The sequence below is a fragment of the Euprymna scolopes genome, chromosome 22, assembly GCF_053919585.1.
Source record: "Euprymna scolopes isolate OS-2025 chromosome 22, ASM5391958v1, whole genome shotgun sequence".
In the NCBI taxonomy this organism is placed as follows: domain Eukaryota; kingdom Metazoa; phylum Mollusca; class Cephalopoda; order Sepiida; family Sepiolidae; genus Euprymna; species Euprymna scolopes.
In genome coordinates, this window is record NC_136503.1 from 80,814,390 (window position 1) to 80,838,096 (window position 23,707).

Here is a 23,707-nt window from a genome sequence, read left to right on the forward strand (position 1 = left end):
TCCTATTTTTTTGTTCAGGTTTCAATGTTGTCGACTCTTAACCACAAGAGTATTGTAGCATATCATGAATCATTTGAAGGTAAGCAAATCTTTTAATTTGTTGTTTTGACAAATATTTTATGAGAGTCTTTATTACATCACTATACCACCCCATGACCCGTTGAGCCAGTACTTGTTATATATATTTTCATAAATATACATTAGTTAAACATAGACCAAATTTTAACATAATGAATTTAAAAAGTGAAAGAGCTAGCTGATCGATTTCATACCTCAACAGAATTAAATTGAGGTATAATTACAATTTGAAATAAAATAATAATATAAAAAGGAAATATGGCGGGGGGGGGGGGGTATTTCAAATAGAAACCGCATGAAGTCCGAAAAAAATTTTCTTTTCATTTACAAAGAGAACCTCTCTTTTGTTAGCAAAAAAAAAAAATCTTTTAGAACTTACTGTGGTTTCTATTTGATTCTTTCTCCACTTTTTATTTTTTTCCCCTTGCTTTCTTTTTTATTTTTCTGTCCTTCCCCCCACCATATTTCCATTTCATATTATTTTTTTTAAATCGTAATTATGCCTCGATTTAGCTCTGAGTGAAGTACGAAACTGGTCAGCTAAAATTTGGTCTATATTTGGCTATCATAAAATTCTGTACCACCAAAATGATATTCAAATATTTAGAAATATATATTTTTTTTTGTTTTTACAAGGGAGTCACTTAAGGCCCAAGGCCATTTGAGGATGACGGTGAATTGATATCAGGTCAGTGAGACAACACCATAATGATCAGTAGTGGTGGAAATGGGGTAAAATTTAATTGTTTAAAAGGATGGCTCAACAAGAACGTATTTATATTGGACTTGAAAACAACCATCTTGTAGTCAGCTGGAAAGCAGGTCTACAGTATAGACTTCCACAAGCAGAAAATTCTAGGAAAGAAACCTTGTTCATGGAATTTGCATTTAGTCTTAGGAACAGACAAAGAGTAGGAGAAATTGTTGACAGTGGTTGTAACTAGACAAGTGTTGTGAATGTGTAATCAAAACAAAAAACAAAAAAACGGTGGGGAGGGTAATCAAAACATAACAATAAAACACAAAAAAAACTAACGTAAGGCAAACGAACGATGTTAAATGTAAAAATCGGAAAAAGAAAACAGAAAAACGATCGTTACAACTTCTGAAAAATAAAAACCAAAAAAAAAAACACACGAAAACTGGCTTAAATAAGCCTGTTTAAAAAATCGGTGGGTACCCGGGTGTTTTTGGGTGTGTGTGTGGTCGGTCGGGGGGTGGGGGGTGTTGTGTTAATGAAAACCTAAGAATCAGCGAAGTAAAAAAAAAAAACAGGAAAACGAACGTTCCATGAAAAATGGCTTAAATAACTCTGCTTCAATATTAAAATTTAAAAAATCGAAGAAAAAAAAAAGACATCTCACACCACGATTCGAACCCAAAATGTTTAGATAATGACCCAACGCTCTAACCAACTGAGCTAACACGATGTACATGAAATTATGTCAGTTCTTCAAATAAATCAGGTTATGACGTCATATGACGCATGCGTAGAACTGATCTTGTTATGAGAGGACGGTTTTTGTTAACCCGCCCCCCCCCTGTAGAAAAGTGATGATTTCAGGGTGAAAAAATTAACATTTTTGGCCAATTTTTCGATATTTGTTGGGCAAAGGTTGGAAGTTTAAAATGATGCCGATCTGGCAAAAATCTGTGACCTGTGTGAAAAGTTTTTGTGAGACATACAAACACACATTTTCGCTTTTTGCTGACCCCCCCCCCTGTAGAAGACTAGAAGAGGGGGTACCCGGCGTTGCCCAGGTGTTTAGAGGTGTGTGTGTTCGGACGGAGTGTTAATCAAAACATAAGAATAAGCAAAGTAAATATTTTAAAAATTAAACACAATAAAAACTAACGTAAGGCAAACGAACAATGTTAAATGTAAAAATCGGAAAAATAAAGAAAAAAACGCGAAAAAGAAAACAGAAAAACGAAAACTTCTTTAAAAAATCTGAAAAATAAAAACAAATAAAAACATGTGAAAAATGGCTTAAATAACCCCAGGGGTACCTGGCATTGCCCGGGTGTTTGGAGGTGGGTGTGCTCGGGCGTGGGTGGGGGGTGGTAATGAAAACATAAGAATAAGCGAAGTAAAAAAAACTAAAGTAAGGCAAACGAACGATGTTAAATGTAAAAATGGGAAAAACAAGAAAAGAAAATGCGCAACAGAAAAACTCTGTTAAAAAATCTGAAAAAAAAAAAAAAACGGGAAAAATGGCTTAAATAACCCTGCTTCAATATTAAAATTTAAAATATCGAAAAAAAAAAAAAAAGACATCTCGCACCACAATTCGAACCCAAAACCCAACTGAGCTAACACGATGTACACGAAATTAGGTCGTTTTTTTTTTTTTTAAATCTTTAAACTAAATCAGATTCCGTCATTTGCGCATGCATAGAACCGAACTCATCATGAGAGGACAGTTTTTGCTGACCCCTCCCTGTAGAAAACTGCTTATTTCAGGGTGAAGAAATTAATGTTTTTGGCCAATTTTTCGATATTTGTTGGGCGAAGGTTGGAACTTTAAAATGATACTGATCTGGCAAAAATCCGTGACCCGTGTCAAACGTTTTTGCGAGACATACAAACACACATACATACATACATACATACATACATACATACATACATGATGATTGCAACGTCTTGTCAGACGAGTGCCACTCCCTCAGACATTTAAAATCCATGAGCCCAAATGTCTGAGGGAGTATCTATACAAATATGATGTTACAGAGTCTTAGCTTTGTACGACAGCTAAGTCTCTCTCTCGGTTCAAAATGTTGAGATCCAGCAACAAGCAAGAGCAAGATAGCCAGCAACAAATTAAACTGCAGACCAGCTTAATGCGGGTAACGGTCTTCCACTTTATGGTTTTTTAAATCAGAGATTTGCTTCTCCTAGAAAGGTTGCCTTCACTACGGCTTACGGGAGCCCTCTCTACCCCAATACACATATACACACACACACAAATATACACGGTGCTAGTTGGCCGTTGACCCAGAAAAAGAGTTCATTCGCCTTTTGGAAGGTCTTGTTTTTAATCCTTCAGGGAGACTAGCCGCCCTCCTCACCAAACAAGTCTGGTGGGGGAACCAGTTTAGTCGCCGGTGACCTGACCATGAGGCAAGTAGTACTGGGTTACATGGTACCAGTAGCATATGACATGACCTGACATACATACATACATACACACATTTTCGTTTTTATATATATATATATATATATATATATATATATATATGTAGACTAGCAGGGGTACCCGGTGTTACCCGGGTGTTTGTAGGTGTGTGTGTGGGGGGGGGGGTTAGATCAAAAAAGAAAAAAAGTTTTGGTAGTATTGAGAGGGAGGTAGGCTCGAACCTGAAGCCCTGAGGCGAAGTTTGAAAATAAAATCGGCCAGCCAGAATGAGTTAGTGAAAGATGTTTGAATTTATTTAAGTAAGAACCAAATTGACAGGTGCAGCCCCGGAAGTCGTCGAGCGTTACAACGACGACGCCATACATTGTCCAGGTTTGTTTGTTATAAGCGAAGTAAAAAAAGAAAACAACATTAAAACTTAAGCGGGAAAAAACACAAAAAAAACTAACGTACGGCAAGCGAAAGATGAAAACAGAAAACGAACACGTGAAAAATGGCTTAAATAAGCCTGTTTCGATATTAAAATTTAAAAAATCGGTGGGTACCCGGTTGTTTTTGGGTGTGAGGTCGGTGGGGGGGGGGGGGGTAGATAAGTGAAGTAAAAAAAAAAAAAAAACAGAAAAACGTATGTTATGTGAAAAATGGCTTAAATAACACTGGTTCAATATTTAAATTTAAAAAATCGAAAAAAGAAAAAAAGACATCTCACACCACGATTCGAACCCAAAACGTTTAGATAACGAACCAACGCGCTAATCAACTGACCTAATGCGACATACATGAAATTTGTTCAGTTTTTTAACTATTTAAAGTAAATCAAGTCATGACGTCATCCGGCGCATGCGTAGAACCACTCGTCATCACGAGGAGGCCGTTTTTGTTGACCGCCCCCCGGTCGAAAATTGTCGATTTTGGAGTGAAAAAAATGAACGTTTTTGGCCAATTTTTCGAGCGAAGGATGGGTCTTCGATATGATACCGAGTTTGTGAATTTTCGTTGTGTCTGTCGAAAGTTTTTAGCAGACACACAAACATACACACATACATACATTTTCGCTTTTATATATATAGACTAGCGAGGGGTACCCGGCGTTGCTCGGGTGTTTGGAGGTGTGTGTGGTTTTGAATAAATCAAAACTCCGGGGGGCGGGGGGTTAAAATAAAAAAAAATGTTTTGATAGGTAAGTATGAGGATTGAATCCAAACCTTTGAGGACAAAGTTGTAAATTGAAGTGTGAAAAAAAAAAGAGTGTGATGTTAACAATTGGGCCACTGCGAGATGCTAACGGAAACACGTTTGAATTTATTTAATTACTTAAATTAGCAGGTGCACGTTTTAATGACTTAATGAGGTCAACTTTTGACTGCGGGGTAGCATTTCATTTAGTGCGGGAATGCTTCTTTTTTTCTTTTTTTTTCCCCCCCAAGACGTTGGGGGTAGGGGGAAACAGCTCCACTTGTTGAAATTGAATAGCAATTGTCTTCTGATATAAGGAAATAATATTTCCACATTTATCAAAGCTAATTGCTTTCAGACATTTCCGGCGATAAAGACCGGAAAAATACCTAGACAATTAGTGTCGCTTTTATTATAGGAAAAGGCCTAACCCACATGCGGCGAGCGAAAACTGCTGAATATTTATCTTCCCGAAGTCGAGCAAATTAAATAGACAGGCGAGCTCCATTGTTAACTCTGAGATATTACGATTTACATGTGATATAAAAAGTTTTAAAAAGTTGTTAGGCGACCGACCACTTCTCTGAAAAAAGCCTTTTATAGACATACAGAAAAAGCGAACACACATACATACATTTTCGCTTTTATATTTATAGATTTCATCACACTGCTTTTCACTACAACTCTTTTTTCTTTTCTTTTTTTAAATATATATATATTATATTATACAAAATTAAATGATGAAAAATAAAATTATTGAATATTCAAACAAGAAATATAATGAAGTTTTTTTCCTTATTCCGTGGAGTTTAAAATATTAGACTTTTCTCATCAGAGGAAATAACCAGTAAAGATAAAGTTTGCATAAAATTGAACACTTTGAAAATTGTGGGTACAAGCAATGTTCAAAGGAGTAAAATAGAAGAGGGAAGTTGAAGATGAATTTTCATGAATTCAAATATAATCAGATGGTAAAATCCGGTCAATAAATTGAATTAATCACCAGTTAGAAATCTGTAAAATTAAATAGCATATACATTTCTTTATAAAAATGTAGAATAAATGCCAATGTACTTCAAAAATCGGTCCTGGATATGACCTTAAACTATATCCAATAGTGAGGCCCCAGCTTGCAGGCTTTGTGGATTGTGGAGCCACCCTTTAATTGCCATTGCTCCCAGGTCCACTCTGACCCAGAGTGGTAATACCTGTTAAGGTCCCGACTTGAAAAAAAATATATATATTATTTTTAAAAAATTTTCTTCAAAATCACTGGATTCGGCATTAAATAACCTGAAAAGGGTTGATATGCCGTAAAACAAAAACAACCAGCCAACCAACTGCAAGAATCCATTTTGGGCCCAACTCTCTTCCTGACCTTCAATAATCTCTCAAATCATATTCAGAGATCGTTTGTTGGCATTTATGCAAATAACATATCTATGATAGTACATCAAAAAGCAAGGTGATCAAGATTTTCTGATTTTTCTTTCTTCTGACCTCTAGCATATTTTTGATCTCTAAAATGAAGATTCTATCATGTCACCATTAATCTTCATTTTTGCCTCAGTTGAAATGAATAGCTTTCTTGTTGAGGAATGTCCCACTCCTTGGACTGACTTTCACTTCATGCCTGAAATAGAATTCTTATATTTAATCTGTTGATAAAGTAGCCAGTTGGATCATTCTACCATTCCAGAAAATACCTAATTCTTGACGCAATCTTCTATCAGCATAAGAATCGGATATGTCCCAAGATATAATTCGGCTGCCACGTTCATGGCACCGCTCTGAATACTCCTTGACAGAGTACAAAACTGACTTCATAATCTAAAGGAGAATTATTTCTTCTCTTGTGTATAGTCCATTTTCCACAGAAGAGATGTCACTAGTCTCTCTATTCTACCTTGACTGAGCTCAAATCTCTGGTTCTTGTAAGATATTCGTAAGGAGAACTTTTCTTCTTACAACAATAGAAAAAGGCTTTTCTTTCTTCCTCCATGTGCCTGGTATCAGGTGATTTTCAATAGACAAGCAAGGGTTTCCTATTTGTGGAACACATTACTGTGGATTGCTTCCCTTCATATTACAACATGGCTGTCTTCAAATCCAATGTTAGCAAATACTTGTTATAAAACATTTCAAGTAAGAAAACTTGATTCATTCTATTGATCAAATTGAGTACTCCCATAGTGCTTCTCATCATTCCATCTCAAGTGATCTGTTGCCTTGATATGTGGTGATTCAATAATAAAAATATTTCAACTGCAAGTTTAACTTATTTTTTTGTTCTTATAACTGTAATAAAGAATTTTTTTATTTTGTCATTTTCAGAAGCTGGGCGGTTGTATATTGTGATGGCCTATTGTGAAGGAGGTACAGTTAAAAAAAATCCAACTTGGATTTTTTTTTCATTTTATTTTTTTGTAATTGATGATAGGTTTTAAAAAATCTGATCCATTTAAATTAAAGGAATCCTTGTCTATTGAATATTTATCATGAACATGTTTCCTATATTTTATCCTTTTAAATTTATATTCAGAAATTGTTTGAAACTGTAAAGCAATAGCAGGTAATATGCAGACGCAATGGCCTAGAAAGAAAATGGCTGCTGAGTTTGCATTTTCTGTAAAAGCTGAAATTGAAAGAAATCCTTGCTCCACATATAAATTATAAAGATAATTGTTTGTAAGAAAAGTTTGCTTTGTTCAAAAAAAAATTTTTGATCTCCTGACAAAAGGAGGGTGGACCTGTAAATTCACCCTTGTTCGTTCATCTGTCCACACTTTTCTCAATAACTAAAAATTAAAAAATTGTCAGATAGCTTCATGACAAGTTGGAATATTATTTCATCAGTCTGCATGGTCATTGTCATAAATATCATTTACAAGACTTATTGGATGCATTCTAAAAACTTTGCGATCATTTTCTTTCTAGGCTGCTGTGTCTGCACACTACCAAAAATTGAGCTCACTTGTTAACACCAGGTTTGCAGAGTTGGATGTTTTGGAAGGAGTCAGACTCTTAGGAATGCTAGGAGTTGGAATCGTTTTTTTTTGTTTTGTTTTGTTTTGTTTTTTTTTGTTTTTTTTTTTCATCTTTCTGAAGAATCTACAGATAGTCTAAATATTGGAAAACTTTAAATTAAAGAGTTGGATATTTTGGAATTCTTAGGAGTTGAAATCGAAGTTCATACCTTTTCGTCTCAAAACTCTGATTATAGCATGAATGGATTAACATTGGTATCAATAAGAAGCAGACAAACTGCAGATTATGTTGATGACTTTGCAACTTTTGCTGATACAACTGAACAAAAAGTGCTACTACACTGTCTCAAAGAAATGGCAAATTGCTTTTGGTTTTTGTGAACACAAGTAAAACAGTACATTCTCCTGGACCAACATGAATTGGAATAAATACATTGAGGACATTTCCAAGGCTGCTGCAAAAGGTGTGAGCTCCCTTTACTCTGCTAGAAAATTACTCACACTAGAGATTATTTTATATCTTTACAAAGTCACAATTCGCTCATGCATGGAGTATTGTTGCCACATCTGGGTTGGTGGATCTACCACTCATCTCTCGCTCTTAGACAGGGTCCAAAAAAAAGTTTCAGATCTAATAGGTCCCACACTATCAGCCAAGTTTAAGCCTCTGTCCCATCACTGCAATGTTGCATCCCTCTGTTTTACAAGTACATTAATGAAATGTGCTATAATGTACTCGTAGCATTAGTGCCCTCACAACGTGCATAATCTCTAATGACCTAACAAGCAGCAAAATTCCAGCCTTCTACTGTTGAGGCCTTTAGATGCTTGAAAGCCTAATAGTTTCTGTCTTTGAATTGCTAGACTTTGGAATTCCTTCCTTGTTTGTGATTACCTGACTGTATTAGTCTGCAGAAGTTTAAATGCAGTGTGAACAGATATCTTACTGCTTAACTCCCCACAGTGCTCTGTTAGATATTCTCCCAAATAGTAACTTACATTCTAAGCAATAATATGCTTTGTTTGGAGAGAAAAAGAGTAAAAAAAAAAATGCATTGGGGTTTTTGTGAACACAGGTAAATCAGTACATTCTCTTGAACTAATATGGAAATAGCACTTGTCTCAAAAATGTTTAGGGGTTTATTTATCTTGACAATAAAGTTAGAAAGGAGAACGGCACAGAAAATGTATGAATCAGCAAAGCCTGGGCTTGATTAAACAAAGTGAATGGAATCTGGAAGTTAAATCTTAACAAAATGAAATGTGACTTTTTGTTTTGGTATATGTGAGTAGCATGTGAGACTTTTACCAGATAACTGGGGGAAAAAAGCTTGGCAGTTTGTCCACAAGAATGTTAAGATGCTCTCAACATCTCTCATATGCAGCAGCCTTCAAAGGACACCTTCAGAGAAAAAAATAATAAGCAAATATTTAGCTAATAAAAAAGACCACACAAAAAATGGACTGGTATTTTTAAATACAAAGTTCCATGCTGCGATCATGAGTCTCCTGAGACTTTGCATAACAGATGATGGGCTCGATGGTGATCAGTTTGATGGTCCATATATTAAGAGCTGATTAATCTAGAGTGGTCTTGCATGTGATCCAAGAATTGGCTGATGTAGTCAACATATTTATTGTAGGCCCAAGTAATTCTGAATTCATCTTCAGGAATAACACCTGATTAAGCAACTATCCGTGTCCCTGACTCCAATTAAAAAAATAGTAGACAATACGTTCATGCTTGATAATAACTGTAAACTGGAAATATTCATTAAAATTAAACAAAAAAAAAACAAATAAATTTTACTAAAAGTACTAACTGTAAAGTTACTAAAATAGCTTAACATACAATACTAACCAATGAAATAACAATAAAATATACATGTATGCATAATTTAAAAAATCTATAAATGCTTCCAGAACCTATATGTGTATACATCCCAGCAAGATAAATAAGGAAGAAGAATCAGTTGGGTTTCTGTGAGTCTCAGAGACATACAAGCCTTTAGGTCTTAAATTGGTGGACATTTTGTGTTTGGTTGGAAGAGATGTGTGTGCCCATTTTGCAAGTCTGTCATTGTAACATCAAAATAAAACACTGTTGCTTGTTTTAAACTTGAATTGTGTTTTTTTTTTTTTAATTTTTTAAGAAAAATCCATTCATTATGGCAGTGACCGAGATTGCATGATTGACAGTCGAAATTAAACACCAAATTCAAACACAAATAATGATCAGATAATTGTAGCCTGTGCAGTAAATGCACTCAGATCCAGGCCAATCAATGTATGTTGTCTTTTAATAAAAAAAACGAATGCTGGGTTAATTTCTTCAATAAAAAAAAAAATGTAGCCCACTTTTTTAAATCTGGTTTTTAGATGAAACATTTTCTCTATTTTTTATTATAGAAATGTAAACCACCTTGTTTGTTTTTTTTGTTTGTTTTTTTTAAGAAATTTTGAAGAAATTTTTCATTCCAATGTCTTTTCTAAATTTCTTTCTACAGGTGATCTGTACACAAAGATAAATGACCAAAGAGGAGCAGATTTCACAGAAGAACAGGTCAAGTTTGCTTTTCTTATATTTTTACAAACCAGTCTTGCTAATGTACACAATTATTAAAAGCCAGAGATCATCCAATTTAAAAAGCATGCTATGACTAGTTTAAACCACTTTTAAAACAAAGTATATTTGCGGTCCTATTTGCTCGATTGAATTACCATGTACCCAATAGTCATTAGTGAAATATTATTTGTCCTTATAAACTCAAGCCATAAGTTTTCTTGAGGAGGGGGGGGGGGATTACATTTCAGTTTAATTATTTTATTTTTTAGTAAAATATAATATCTATTAAAAGAAGATTAAAATAAATCTAGAATGAATTCAATTTTTGTTCAGGAGAAAATGATAATAATTACTGTCTTTTTAATAAAAATAAAGTAAATATCTATATATTAATATGATAGTTTGTGTGTTATTTCCTGTGTCACGCTTACATCTGGGTCATTTAATTGTTATGTACTTCTATTTCTTGTCATAAATAATTTTACCAAGAATTCTTCATAAGTTTTGGTTTTAATTATAACTGATGGCACTCAAGTTATTTAATTTTTTTATATATAATTGTTCTAAGAATTCTTCATAATTTTGGTTTTGGTTTCGATTATAGCTGATGGCACTCCAATAATCTATTTTTTTTTTTTTTTACATGGAGGTCAACGCTTATCAAGGCCCAGAGGCCACTCGAGGGTAAGGGTTAATGGGCATACATTAGTCATTGTGATTTTAGTGTAGTAAACATTAGTGGGAATTTTGTAACTTGGATTACTTAGGGGGACGGTTCAATAAGAAATTGTTCACATTGGATTTGAAGACAATCAGATTTTAGTCAGCTGGAAAGCAGGCAAATGGAATAGAGTTCCAGAGGCGAGCAGTTCTAAGAAAGAAGCCCTGTTCATGGAATCTATATTTGGGTGTAGGCACGGATAAAGAGTGTGAGAAATTGTTGATAGTGGTTCTGGCTAGACTAGTGTTTTTCATGAAAGTCTGGCGAGGGGGGACCATAGATTGAAGTTCTGATGAGCACCTGCCATGAAAATAACGATAAAGCAGGGACAGGCTCGCTACGTCTCTTCTGTGGGAAAGAGGTTGCAGGAAAAAGAAAAGGGCATCCTCCGCTAAGCTACGAAGTCTATTTTGAACTCTATCAAGATAGGATAAGCTGCTTCTAGCAGCACCTGCCCAGATGTGACAACAGTATTCCATCGTTGTCCGAACCTGGCTTTTATGTAGGTAGAGAATTGCATCAGGAGTGAGATATCTGCTGGAGTGGTAGAAGGATCCCACCATTTTCCCAACGACCTTGGCAATGGATTTGATATACGTGTTCTATTTCAGATTGGGAGTAAAGGTCAAGCCCAGAAGCTTGTCAAAACATGAAGCCTACCCAAGACGAGAGCCATTCATTTCGATTGATGGCAGCTGGGCAACAGAGCGTTGATGATGTAAAGATAGAAGCTTGGTTTTAGATGCATTAAAAGTAACCAGCCAGTTTTTTCCCCATTGTACTACGTGCTCAAGATTAGGAGAGAGTCAGAGAGAACTTGGTTGTTGGTTTTTTTCCTAATCATAATAATTCTATAAAGTTTGAAGTTATTGGATCGTTGATATGATTCGGTAACCAAAACAACTAAAGCAGATAAAACGGTAATTAAAAAATATATATATATATATATATATATATATATATATACATATCTATAATAGGTCCTTATTTAGACTTGCATAATGAAAATTTTAAGTAAAGAAAATACAAAAATTTTTATGATGTATGTACCCATCATGGAACAAAGATGGCATATTCCAAAAATTACATTTGATTAAGTAGTTTTTTTTTTTTATTTAAGAAAACAAAATTTTGTGACTTTGACACGAGAGAAACCAGTTGTTGTATTTGATTGAATTTGAAATTCATCCTTGTTTACCTTCCCCTTCATCAATGGCTGTTAAAGATACTTAATTGCTAAAAATGATAAAATTTGATTTTCTTAATTAAAAAAAATATGCTTGATCAATTTTTGTGATTTTTGGAATATAACACCTTCATGCAGTGACAAGTGGGTAGACCATAAATGTTTTTTTTTATTTTTGTTTTCCTAAATAAGTGCAAGTCTAGATAAGCACCCTATAATATTTTTTAAAATGTGTATTAACAATTATTTTTATACTTCTAGACACTAGTGTTTTAGTGTAGAAAGTTATAACTACTGTTGATTGAGAGATTCGAACTCAGTCATAAAGTAACTCCTGACTTTGTAGTCTAGCATTCTACCTCAAGGTCACCAGCAATTAACACAAGAATTGAAGTAAATAAAGTGCCGATAAATGCCAAGTCGGTGGGCATACATAGTAAACAGACAGAGAGTATTCAATAACCGAAGTTGGAATGCTGCATTTTCACTAAAGTTGACCTTTTTTTTTTTTTTTCTTAATTCCCTAAAGAGGGTTTGACTTTAATTTATTAAAGGGGATTTATAACTGTAATATTTTTTTTAATAAATGTTAACAATTATTTTATATCTATAGACACTAGTTTCATGCTTATGCAATCATCAGTGTAGTAAGTGATAATTACTGCTGGTCAGGAGATACATATGATCCACGGATAGGCGTGGTTCAGTGGGAGAAGAGGTGGCTGGTTACCTTTAATGCATCTAAGACCAAGCTCCTATCATTACATTATAAACGCTCTGATGCCCATTTGGCATTGATTGAAATGAATGGCTCTCGTCTAGGGGAGGCCCCATGTTTTGATAAGCTTCTGGGTTTGACCTTTACTCCTGATCTGAAATGGAACACATACATCAAGTCTGTGGCCAAGGTCGCTGGGAAAATGGTGGGACCCTTCTACCGCTCCATCACTAATGATGCAATTCTCTATCTGTATAAAAGCCAAGTACGTCCAAGGATGGAGTACTGCTGCCACATCTGGGCAGGAGCTGCTAAAAAGTCTATCCTGCCTTGACAGAGTACAAAATAGACTTCGTGGCTTCGTGGGGGATGACCTTTTTTCTTCCCTGCAACCTCTCTCCCACAGAAGAGACATTGTGAACCTGTCTCTGTTTTATCGTTATTTCCATGGCAAGTGCTCGTCTGAACTCCATTCTCTGCCCCCCCCCCGCCAATCTTTCACGAAAAACACCCGACTAGCTGAAACCATGAAACCACCGTCAATAATTTTCCCCACTCTTTATCCGTGCCTAAATCAAAACGTAGATTTCATGAACAAAGCTTATTTCTTAGAACTGCACGGCTGTGGAACTCTCTGGCGCTTGCCTGTTCCCCCCCCCCCCGAATTCAACTTGGATGTCTTCAAGTCCAACACAAACATATTCCTGATGAACCGCCCCTTAAGTAATGACACCTTATCAAATCCCCAATACTAACTATTACTACGATACTATCCTACTGGTTAGTGTACACACAATAACCCTTATCCCCGAGTGGCTCCTGGGCCTTGATAAGTGGTGACCCCCCATGTAAAAAAAAAAAGAAAAAATACTCATCTCAGAATTGGTAAAATTAATTTTCAAAACAGTTTAGCACCACTCTTATATCCTTGTACAAAAATAAAATCATGATATAATGTTTGTAAATCTTATCTCTAGAATATTTATTTTATTTTTGATTAAACTTTATTACACAATTTTGGGTGCTTATTCAGATTAGCACTTATAGCGATAAACAAAACTGAAGGAAAACTTTTATATTTTACCTACTTGTCATGAAATGAAGATTTTAGATTACAAAAATCACAAAAAAAATTAAGTAGTTTTTTTTATTTAAAAAAACAAATTTGCTGTTTTTTACCAATAAGTGACAGATGAGACCATGTTTTACTAGAGAAGGGAGGTGATCAGTGATTATTTTGACTGTTTCCACGTGCATTAGAGTTGTCTACCCTTGTCCAATTCATTGGGCCCTTTTTGTCAACCTCATCAGAGTGAAATTTGATTTTCTTGAATAAAAAAGAAATATTTGATCAAATTACATGATTTTGGGAATTTTTCATCTTCACCTCGACATTTCTGTATTTTTTTTAATTCTAAATGCCACCATAAGTGCTAATCTGGATAAGCACCCAATTTTGATTCTAGAAAATGTCTCAAATATCTAAACGTAGGCTTAAGAGGTTTTAAGAAGAAACTAAAATTCAGGGAATCTTGCTAAATTGGTTTCTAATGACTATGGATCAAATTCAATGCAAATTTGAAATATTGAATTTTCAAATGAGAGATTATATCCCTATTTTTCTTCCTAAATCTCTTTAAAATACTCCAAAGAAAATGAAAAAAGAACTGAAATTTAATGTCTAATACCTATTGTTAAAATTTCGTAAAAATTTGAAGTATCTGAATTTTCTCCCTTTGCTTAAAACTAAATTAAACTAAATTACCCACCCTTATGCCAGAAATGTTCCAAAATTCTTAATCTATTAATTAGTTTAGGAATGAATCACATACAAACATATACATGTACCTAACTTTATCTAAATAGATATATACGGATACATACAACTGCTAACATAGTGTTTTAATAATAATAATTATTATTATTGTAGATTTTGGATTGGTTTGTTCAGATATGCTTGGGAGTAAAACATATACATGACCGTAAGGTGTTACATCGTGATATCAAATCTCAGGTAAGAATTTTAGTTATAAATTTGTTTGCATTATAAAAAAATTGATTCATAAATATCCAACATGCAAAGTGATTTTGTCTGGTTTTCAAAATCTGACCAAAATTGTAATCCGTCTGATATGTTGATGCTTGATTTAGATTTGATTCTTTTTTTCCTTCCACACTATTTTTAGCATGAATATTTTATTTTGCTTTAGTTTTTTTTATGAAAATACTTATTCTAGCTAAGAAAATTGTAAGGGTGGAGATGTTTTCCTTTACTCACCAAAAAATGTATATATATATAACACATCGCAGACGCACATATACAAATTCATACGAAATGCAAAATGACATCTCTGTAAGAAAAAAGACTATAGAAAGGAGAGAGAGAGCATGTTAGAGAATACGATCATATGAGAGACGTCATAGCTGTAACGAGAAATTACGTCAGACGGGAGAATGAGGAAATAAAAGTGAGTTCAAGTTATTTTTTGTTGTGGTTTCCTTTGTGACCTAGACGGCTACAATGTGTGGGTCCTGTGTGTAAATGTGGATAACGTTATATATATATATTAATTAGAACATCTAACTTTAAGCATGTTTATATACGTTCGGATGTTGTATGATTTATATTTTTTCACCTTTACATTAATTCCCCTCCCCTTTTTCTGGTAGTTAGGGGAGATAACTTGGGCTGTCAGAACTGGTAACAGTTCTTGGAACTTATCTCATGCCAATTTTATCCTAACTACTTGTAACATTCAACATATTCCTATGATGGCATGTCCTTTTTTTACAAAGGAGACACCACTTATCGAGGCCCAAAGACCAATCTAGGATAAGGGTTAATGAATGTACGGTGGTCACCTGGACAAAAGCATAATCGTTAGTGTTGAAATTGGATATAATTTGATTATTTAAGACCCAGTTCAATACAAACTTGTTTACATTGGACTTGAAGATGACCATGAGAAGGCCAGCAGAACAGCGTTGCACAGGCAGGCAGTTCTAGGAAAGAAGCTTTGTTCATAGAATATGCATTTAGATTTAGGCACAGATAGAAAGTGGGGGAAATTGTTGATAGTGGTTGTAGCTAGTTGAGTGTTTTTTGTGAAAGTTTGGAAAGAGGGGATCTTGATTGAAGCTCAGACGAGCACTTGCTATGAAAATAATAATAGAGCAGACAGGCTTGCAATGTCTCTTTTGTGATAAAGAGGTTGCAGAGAAGAGAAAAGGGATCACCTGCTAGGTTTTGAAGCCAGTTTTAAACTCTGCCAAGGCAGTATAGGCTGCTCCGAGCAGCTCCTGTCCAAATGTGTTAACAGTATTTCATCCCAGGATGTATTTGGCTCTTATACAGGTAGAGAATTGCATCAACAATAAGATGTCTAGTGATATTTTTAAAAATTGTTGAAGATTGATATTAAATAATTATATTTCATTATTTTCTTCATATTTATTGTTATACAATTTTCTCTTTTTTATTTTTTATTTTTTTATTTTTAGAATATATTTTTAACCAAAGATGGGATGATTAAACTTGGAGATTTTGGAATAGCCAAGGTGCTCAACAGGTTAGTAAATTATGTATGATTTTTTATCCTGGACGGAATAAACATCCAAAAATGTGATACTAAAAAAGGACATTTTTGCTTTTAATGCCATGAAAATATGTTTTAAATGAAAATTCTGTGTTTAGAATATTTATTTGAATAAAAAAAATTTTTGAATTTATTTTACCAATCTTTTTTGATGACATAAAAAAACATGGTTCTTGTTCGGAATTCCTCTATATCAAAAAAATGAAAATAAAGAAAACTCTGTATGATATAGATACCTGAATGAAAATATCATATTCCAAAAATCATGTCAATTGATCAAGTAGTTTTTATTTTTTGTAAAGAAAATATTTTTAAGTGATTAATGGGGATTCATAGACATTACAATATAAATCTCACAAATTTAAATTATGATTGTTATTTCTCTTTGTTTTTTTGTTTTTTTTTAGATTATTTTAAAGTTGTGAACAAGACCTATTCTTCAGTTACTCATAAAATTTGATTTTCTTATTTAAAATAAAACTACTTGATCACTTTTTTGAATATATTTTTGTTTCATTGCATGATTTTTCCTTATTTTTTTGTTTTTTGAATACAGAAACTGAAAATTTTCTGAACAGAAACTGAAAATTTTTAAAATGGAAACTGTATTTTGATTTTGTCTTTTATTAAAAAACATGATCTCTTAATTGGACTACTGTTCTCATCTTTGATGTTATCTTCACATTTCAACTAATATAATCTCTAACTTTCAAGTGTGTCTAGTCAAACCTTGTGGAATTTCAAACTGACCCCTTTATTATCTGTGTATGTGCGTATAGAGACATATTTGTTGATCCATTTTGTAGGTTTCATTTCCTGCAGGATTCTAGCTAATCAGCATAAGAAAAATATTTAAAAAAAACATAAAACAAAAAACACAAACAAAAATAATAATAATAAAAAAAGAGAAAATAAAATTTAAATAAATAGCACAAAGTAATCCACTGTCAACTTTAAATATATAAATAAATTTATTCCATTTACTGCTGGGATATTTTCTGCATTGTTGATCATACTTGCAATCTCAAGATTTGAAACACCTTTCATTTGAGAAAGAGGATTTTTTCTGGAAATATATTATGGAACACCGTCATACACAGTACATCACTGTATTTAAGTTTGACTTTTCAAATAAGCCTTGTTATTGACAAAAAAATTATTTTATATATATATATATATATATATATACAATATCACTTCCTCAACGCTGACAATTTTTATTTTATTTCATTTGTAGTAGAATTGAACATTTAACTTCCAAAAAACTATCACTTAGAACTGATGATTACTTAACACATTTATCCATTGCACCACATGTCTATAACTGACAAAACAAGAACAATCTAACCCTGTAAATTAAATAAAGGGCTAAGTTCAAAATTCATTATATATTTCCCAACAAGATGCACATAAAGAAAATCTGTATTTATATTGGCTGAAATGTGAGAATAATGTCCAAGATGAGAACAGTAGTTCAAATAATACAAATAACTTTCATTGTTTAATTTTTATTTGATTAAATATTTTAAAAAATCTGCTATAAAACGAAAACTGATGATTTTTTTAGTATATCATTTCAGGGTTAATGATTGTATCCAAAATCTTTAACAGGATTCATTTATTTGAATGTATGAAATAGTGTTTCTTCAAAGAAAATTAAATTCACAAATTCTCCCTAGTCCTAGTATGGCAAAATAATGTTAACAACATTATTTTTTTGTTGTAAGGTGTTGCTCTTCTCTCAAATACATCATCTGGTATTCCAAAATGATCACCTATCTGATACTGATCAGTATCTATGGCACTTTACTTCACTGATTTAATGAGAATCGGCGTGTCATATATGGCATAATCACATTGACATACTGGTTTTTGTTAAATCACCAAAGTTAAGCAACGTCAAGCCTGGCCAATACCAGATAAGTGACCATTTAGGAATACCAGGTACTGTATGTAGGAGGACATCGATACTGCCCTGCATGGACTGCAAAAACCTAACAGTGTCATCTCTCCTAACCCTTATATACATACAACTGAGGAACATTTGTGAATTTGATATTTCCTTCAGGGAAGCCAGTTCAGCCAGCCTAGGGTTAATGCCACTGAGTATGATGTGTGTGTCAACATAATTATACTACTATCCTTACTACAGACTGATGCAGATGCAAACAAAAAAAGAAAACAATTTGAGATTGTGCTTGAAACCTGATACAAACATAAAGTTACAGAGTACATGAGCAAAATAAAAACAAGTGGATTTAAAGAACAAGCGGGAGTGTTAGAATATATCTGAAAGAAGAAAAAAATCAACATAGATGCCTCCTTTGTGTGTGTTTTCTTACTTCTGCTTTAACTTGGACACGGACCAACAAAAATAGACTTTAAGAAAACAATTAAAAAAAAATCAGTTTATTTTTATCATGTTGAGTTTGAGAGATTCTTTCCCCTTATCCTGTAGAGAATGGGTATTCAACTTGTTTATTACTTAGTGTGTTGATGATATCTAGCAAGATTAGAGAGGTGTGTAAAAATAAGGTTAAAAACAGAAATTCACATGCTAGGTTAAGTTAAACAGAAAAATGGAAATTTCTATTAGAAGTTAAATGGTTAGGATTAGGACGATTTGTTAGGATATTGTGTTGCAAACTGAAAGTCGATTGTGACACTTACCAGCTAAACTGATGGAATCTTTCTATTATTTGCTGGGTTGTGAGAGAGTGCTTATGCTTTGGAACAGCTACTCCTTCCCCTATGGAGAAGGGGTTGAAGATATGATGTACTGTATACTTTAAAAGGAAAAGAAAAACTATGAAAACATTATTAAACTACAAATAATCCTGTTCTTTCTTGATTAACTTTACGGGTTGCTGTTATTAAGGAGATAATAGCAACTAGAAGAAAAAGATATTGACAAAACAAGACATTGGTCAGATATTTTGTTACAGTCTGTAATCAAATAATTGCTCCAACATCCTACTATAAACATATTGATGAGGATGTTGATCCATCTGTTACCCTAATGAATTTATTAATGTGTTCTCAAAATTGGAAGTGCATCTTTTAAAGGATTTGTTGACTGTTACAGCTCACTCAAAGAAGCAGCACTGTGCCTCCTTCAGGTGGGGAGTGGGAGGGCTTGATCTGGAGTACACGGTCTTCACAGTATCCTTCAAGAAATGCCTGCAGCAAACAGTACAGTGTGTGTCTTTCTCAACTGCACTCCTCATATAATTATGACATTGTAATCTGGCAACTTGGGAATTTATGGAAGATCTCTGCCAGCCAATTCTGAATTTGCCCAGATGTGTGAAATGAAACTGAGTCATGTCACCATTTGTATAGTCTTTTTGTAACCACCTGTTTGATGAAAAACAACTCAATATAGCCATCTGAATTGTCTGTATCACTTTTCGAAGACGTGTAGAAATATACTCAATGAGCATCAGAGTTTGACAGAACTTTGTTTTCATTATGTAGACTTATGCCAATTAGCTGTTGTTCTGCACATTGTGCAATTGCTTCTGAGAAAAAGAATGTATATTCTCAGCTTGACTGGGTGCTTCACTTTTTGGTTATGTTAAGTAAAACTGTTTCTTTTTTACTGCCACTTTTTTTTTTTTTTTTTTAGTTAAAGTCTTTCCAGTGTATACACAGTAAAAGTTCCTTCTAATTAATACTTACATATCAGGTTGACAAGAAAGTTCTTGCAGTCTTTAACTTTAAATTCAGATGAAGATATCTAGGCTCAAACAAAAATTTGTTAATCGAAATAAGCACCATCAGAATCAACACATTTTTGCCAAAGCAAAACAAGTGTATTTATGCCAATGGCATAAAAATCTTGAATTCTGGTCATGATGAAGTCACTGAAGACGTTTTTGATATCACTTAGGTTTTTAAAGCATTTCTCACACAGAAAGTTGTGATACTTGAAAAAATGTTGGTAGGTGAGAGGTCTGGAAAGTATGACAGATGAGGCAGTTTCATAGCCCAATCTGTTCAATTTCTGCAGGATCGGTTTAGCAACGTGCGGTTGGGCATTGTCGTGAAGGAGAATTGGGCCTTTTCTGTTGACTAATGCTGGGTGGGGTTATCAAAGTTTCTGATGCATTTCGTCCATTTGTTGACAGTACTTTTCCACCATAATGGTTTCACTTGTAATGGATGAGACAGTCAGCATGATCTTCTTTTGGTGTAACTCTGGCTTTGGGAAGTGTCGTGGAGTTTCATCAGTGTCTAAGCACTAAGCTGAGCATGGCTGGTTGTCATAAAGAACATACTTTTCATCACAAGACACCTGGTGCTACCAGATCAGGCTGTCTACTGACTTCCTGAGATGAAACGCACCTACATAGATGTCTTTGTTTTTTTATTCCCTTTTGCAAAACTTAGTCATGTTCTGCGAAAACAAAAACAAAAACAACATTCTCCTCCCCCTCCCCTCCCTCGTTTTCTTTTTCCTTCACCTCCTCACCTTTTTTTTTTTTTTTTTTTTTTTTTTTTTTTTTTTTTGCCTAGTTGGTAGGGCGATAGAACATACCAACTGCCCCCCTGCAGAGGGTAAAAATCCTTCAATGGGACCACCAGTTGACCGTTGGTGGCAACCCGTAATGCATTAAGAACGGGATCCTGGTGGTTGAGTGGAACATGCCTAGGAAATAATAACATGATACTACAACACACCACTTTGGCCCTTACTAGGCTAGACGGGAGGTTGGATAGGCCCGATCCAATCAATCGGTTGGTCATGACAAGCACTAATTCAGACAATCCAAACAAAAACACACTAACACTCAACATAAACAATAAACTGAATTAATAAGCGATGGCTGAAGGGTCAATCAAGCTGGGAAAAAGGTAACCATCAGGAATAATAAAAATACAGGGAAATCCCATACTTGGGTGGGCATAACCATATATTGTGAATGCTTGGAAACCTCCCCATGTTTGAGTATACCAGCTATGTAGCCCTGGAGAACCGAGGCGAATGGGATTTACCCCCTCATAGTTCTTCCCCATAAGGGGCTCCGAGGAGGGTGGGGAGCATGGCTGATGAATTTTTCAAAAATTATTATGAATACCAAAAAATCCAAGAGACCACACACAGAAATTGACTCTGACAGCGACAATGAAGATACAAACTTTCCAAGATTCATCGTGCTAGAAGCAACGTCTAATATACCGTTAACTAAAATGTCACCCTTCATTATCCAAAAGGTAATATCAAGCAAAATAACACCTAAAAATGTCAAAAAATTAAGGAATGGTACCATATTGGTAGAAGTACTAAATAAAAAACAGGCCAAAACTCTACTTCAACTACAAAAATTGCATGAAACAAACATCAAAGCTTATCCACACCAAACACTAAACTACTCCAAAGGAGTCATAAAAAACCAGGAAATCTCCGTCTGCACAACAGAAGAAATCAAAACAGAACTAAAAAACCAAGGGGTCACAGACGTAAAAAGAATCACATTTAAAAAAAAAGGAGAGGTAATATATACAAACACTTATATATTAACATTCAATTATCCTCAAATACCAGAGACCATCAATATAGGTTATGAAAGAACGAAAATAGAACAATACATCCCAAAACCTTTACAATGCTACAACTGCCAAAAGTTTGGACATAATAAAGACCAATGTCTAAGATTCTTCACATGTGGAAACTGCAGTGAAAAAAACCCAGACCACGATGAAGAAGACTGTCCAAATAAAACCAAATGCACAAACTGTCAAGAAGAGCACCACTCTCACTCAAAACAGTGCAAAATATATAATCAAGAGAAGGAAATAATAACAATCAAATATCAAAAAAATATAACCTTCCAAGAAGCCCGCAAAGAAGTCACAAATCGCACCAAAAACTCATATGCCACAATAACCCAACAAGCAAACAAAATGTACAACTACAATGAACTAAACCTTGCTCCAGAAATTGCAAACCTAGCAAAAGAACTAAAGAACATACTTGAAGAATTAAAATCTTTTTTATCAGAACTGAAAATAAACTCCAACAGCCAAATAAAAGTCAGAAACGAACAACCCAGTATAAAAGAAAACGAAACAAAGGAAATCAGAAAAACTTCCATCAATATTGAGGAATCAATCCCTAAAGAAATGAAACCCCCTCAATTATCAAAACGTGAAAGATCCAAGTCACAAACAAGGACAAAAACAGATGTTAAAAATAAACACACAACAACAGAAAAAATGGAAATAGAACAGAACAACAAAAAAACTACCCCCCAAAAACAAAATGACAAACAAAAAACAGAATTAGTATTAATTGAAAATGAAAATAAATTTGAACTAGTTGAAACTGATAGCCAAAAAAGACAGTCAAGACAAAGTAAATCTAAAAGTCCCAGACCAAAACCCAAAAAAAGCCTCTCACCAGAAACAAGAAACAGACCATCCACTTCCAAAAGAAACACCCAAACTAACATCGAAACTATGGACGTAGACATAAACACCAACAGTCCAAAACCAAAAGAAAATATAAACCATGACTAACAAAATCCTACAGTGGAACATAAGAGGATTAAAAATTAATATCGAAGAAATGCAAATACTTATCAAATCCTTATGTCCTGCAATAATTTGCCTACAGGAAACACACTTAAAAGAAAATGACAAAATTAACATAAAACACTACTCAATATACAACCACATAAACAAATTATCATGCAAAGCCACCGGTGGATCATCAATACTGATAAACGAAAACATTCCACACAGCAAAGTGAACTTAAAAACAAATATGCAAGCTGTTGCAATAACTGCAACACTACACAAAACAATAACCCTATGCTCACTCTATATACCACCAAATGAAACAATAAACGAAACTGAATTAAACAATATAATCAAACAACTACCTAAACCTTTTCTACTGTTGGGAGACTTCAATAGTCATAATATATGGTGGGGCAGTAAAAAAAACAACAAAAGAGGCCAAACCATAGAAAAAATAATTAACCAAAACGATCTATGCCTACTCAACAACAAAGAGAATACATATATGCACCCACCAACGGGAACCCTATCAGCAATCGATATAACACTATGTGACCCAACTATATACATGGATTATAGCTGGAGAACACATAAGGATGCATGCGGAAGTGACCACTTCCCAATCATAATAGAAAACGAGAATCCCAAGCCAGAAGACAAAACACCCCGCTGGAATTTACAAAAGGCAAATTGGGAAAATTTCCAAAATACATGTCAATACAGATTAATACCTGAAGCGAATCCTGACTTAGAACACATCACATATTTCAGCAACACCCTACTCACAATAGCCGAGGAGAACATACCAAAAAGTTCCACTACTACAAAATATAACAAACCCTGGTACAATAAAGAATGCAAAGAAGCTATAAGAGCCAGACGTGCAAACCTAAGGAAATTTAAAAACAGTCCAACGAAAGAAAATTTGGACACCTATAAAAACAGCAAAGCCAAAGCACGGAAAACTATCAAAGAATCAAAACGGAACTCGTGGAAAGATTATGTAACAAAAAT

The 23,707-nt window shown here is 34.1% G+C and overlaps 1 protein-coding gene across 7 annotated transcripts in view; it reads left to right on the forward strand.

Annotated features, from left to right (window-relative positions):
• LOC145243496 (uncharacterized) overlaps window positions 1-23,707 on the forward strand; it is a 202,738-nt gene that overhangs the window by 42,996 nt on the left and 136,035 nt on the right. For all 7 annotated transcript variants that reach the window (XR_013862891.1, XR_013862890.1, XM_080106450.1 and 4 more), the window contains 5 exons: window positions 19-79; window positions 6,729-6,770; window positions 9,889-9,944; window positions 14,503-14,586; window positions 16,074-16,141. Coding sequence is in view for 5 of the 7 variants with exons in the window: in XM_080106450.1 (XP_079962576.1) it covers window positions 19-79; window positions 6,729-6,770; window positions 9,889-9,944; window positions 14,503-14,586; window positions 16,074-16,141 (311 nt within the window). In the remaining 2 variants the exon portion in view is untranslated. The remainder of the gene's footprint in view (window positions 1-18; window positions 80-6,728; window positions 6,771-9,888; window positions 9,945-14,502; window positions 14,587-16,073; window positions 16,142-23,707) is intronic.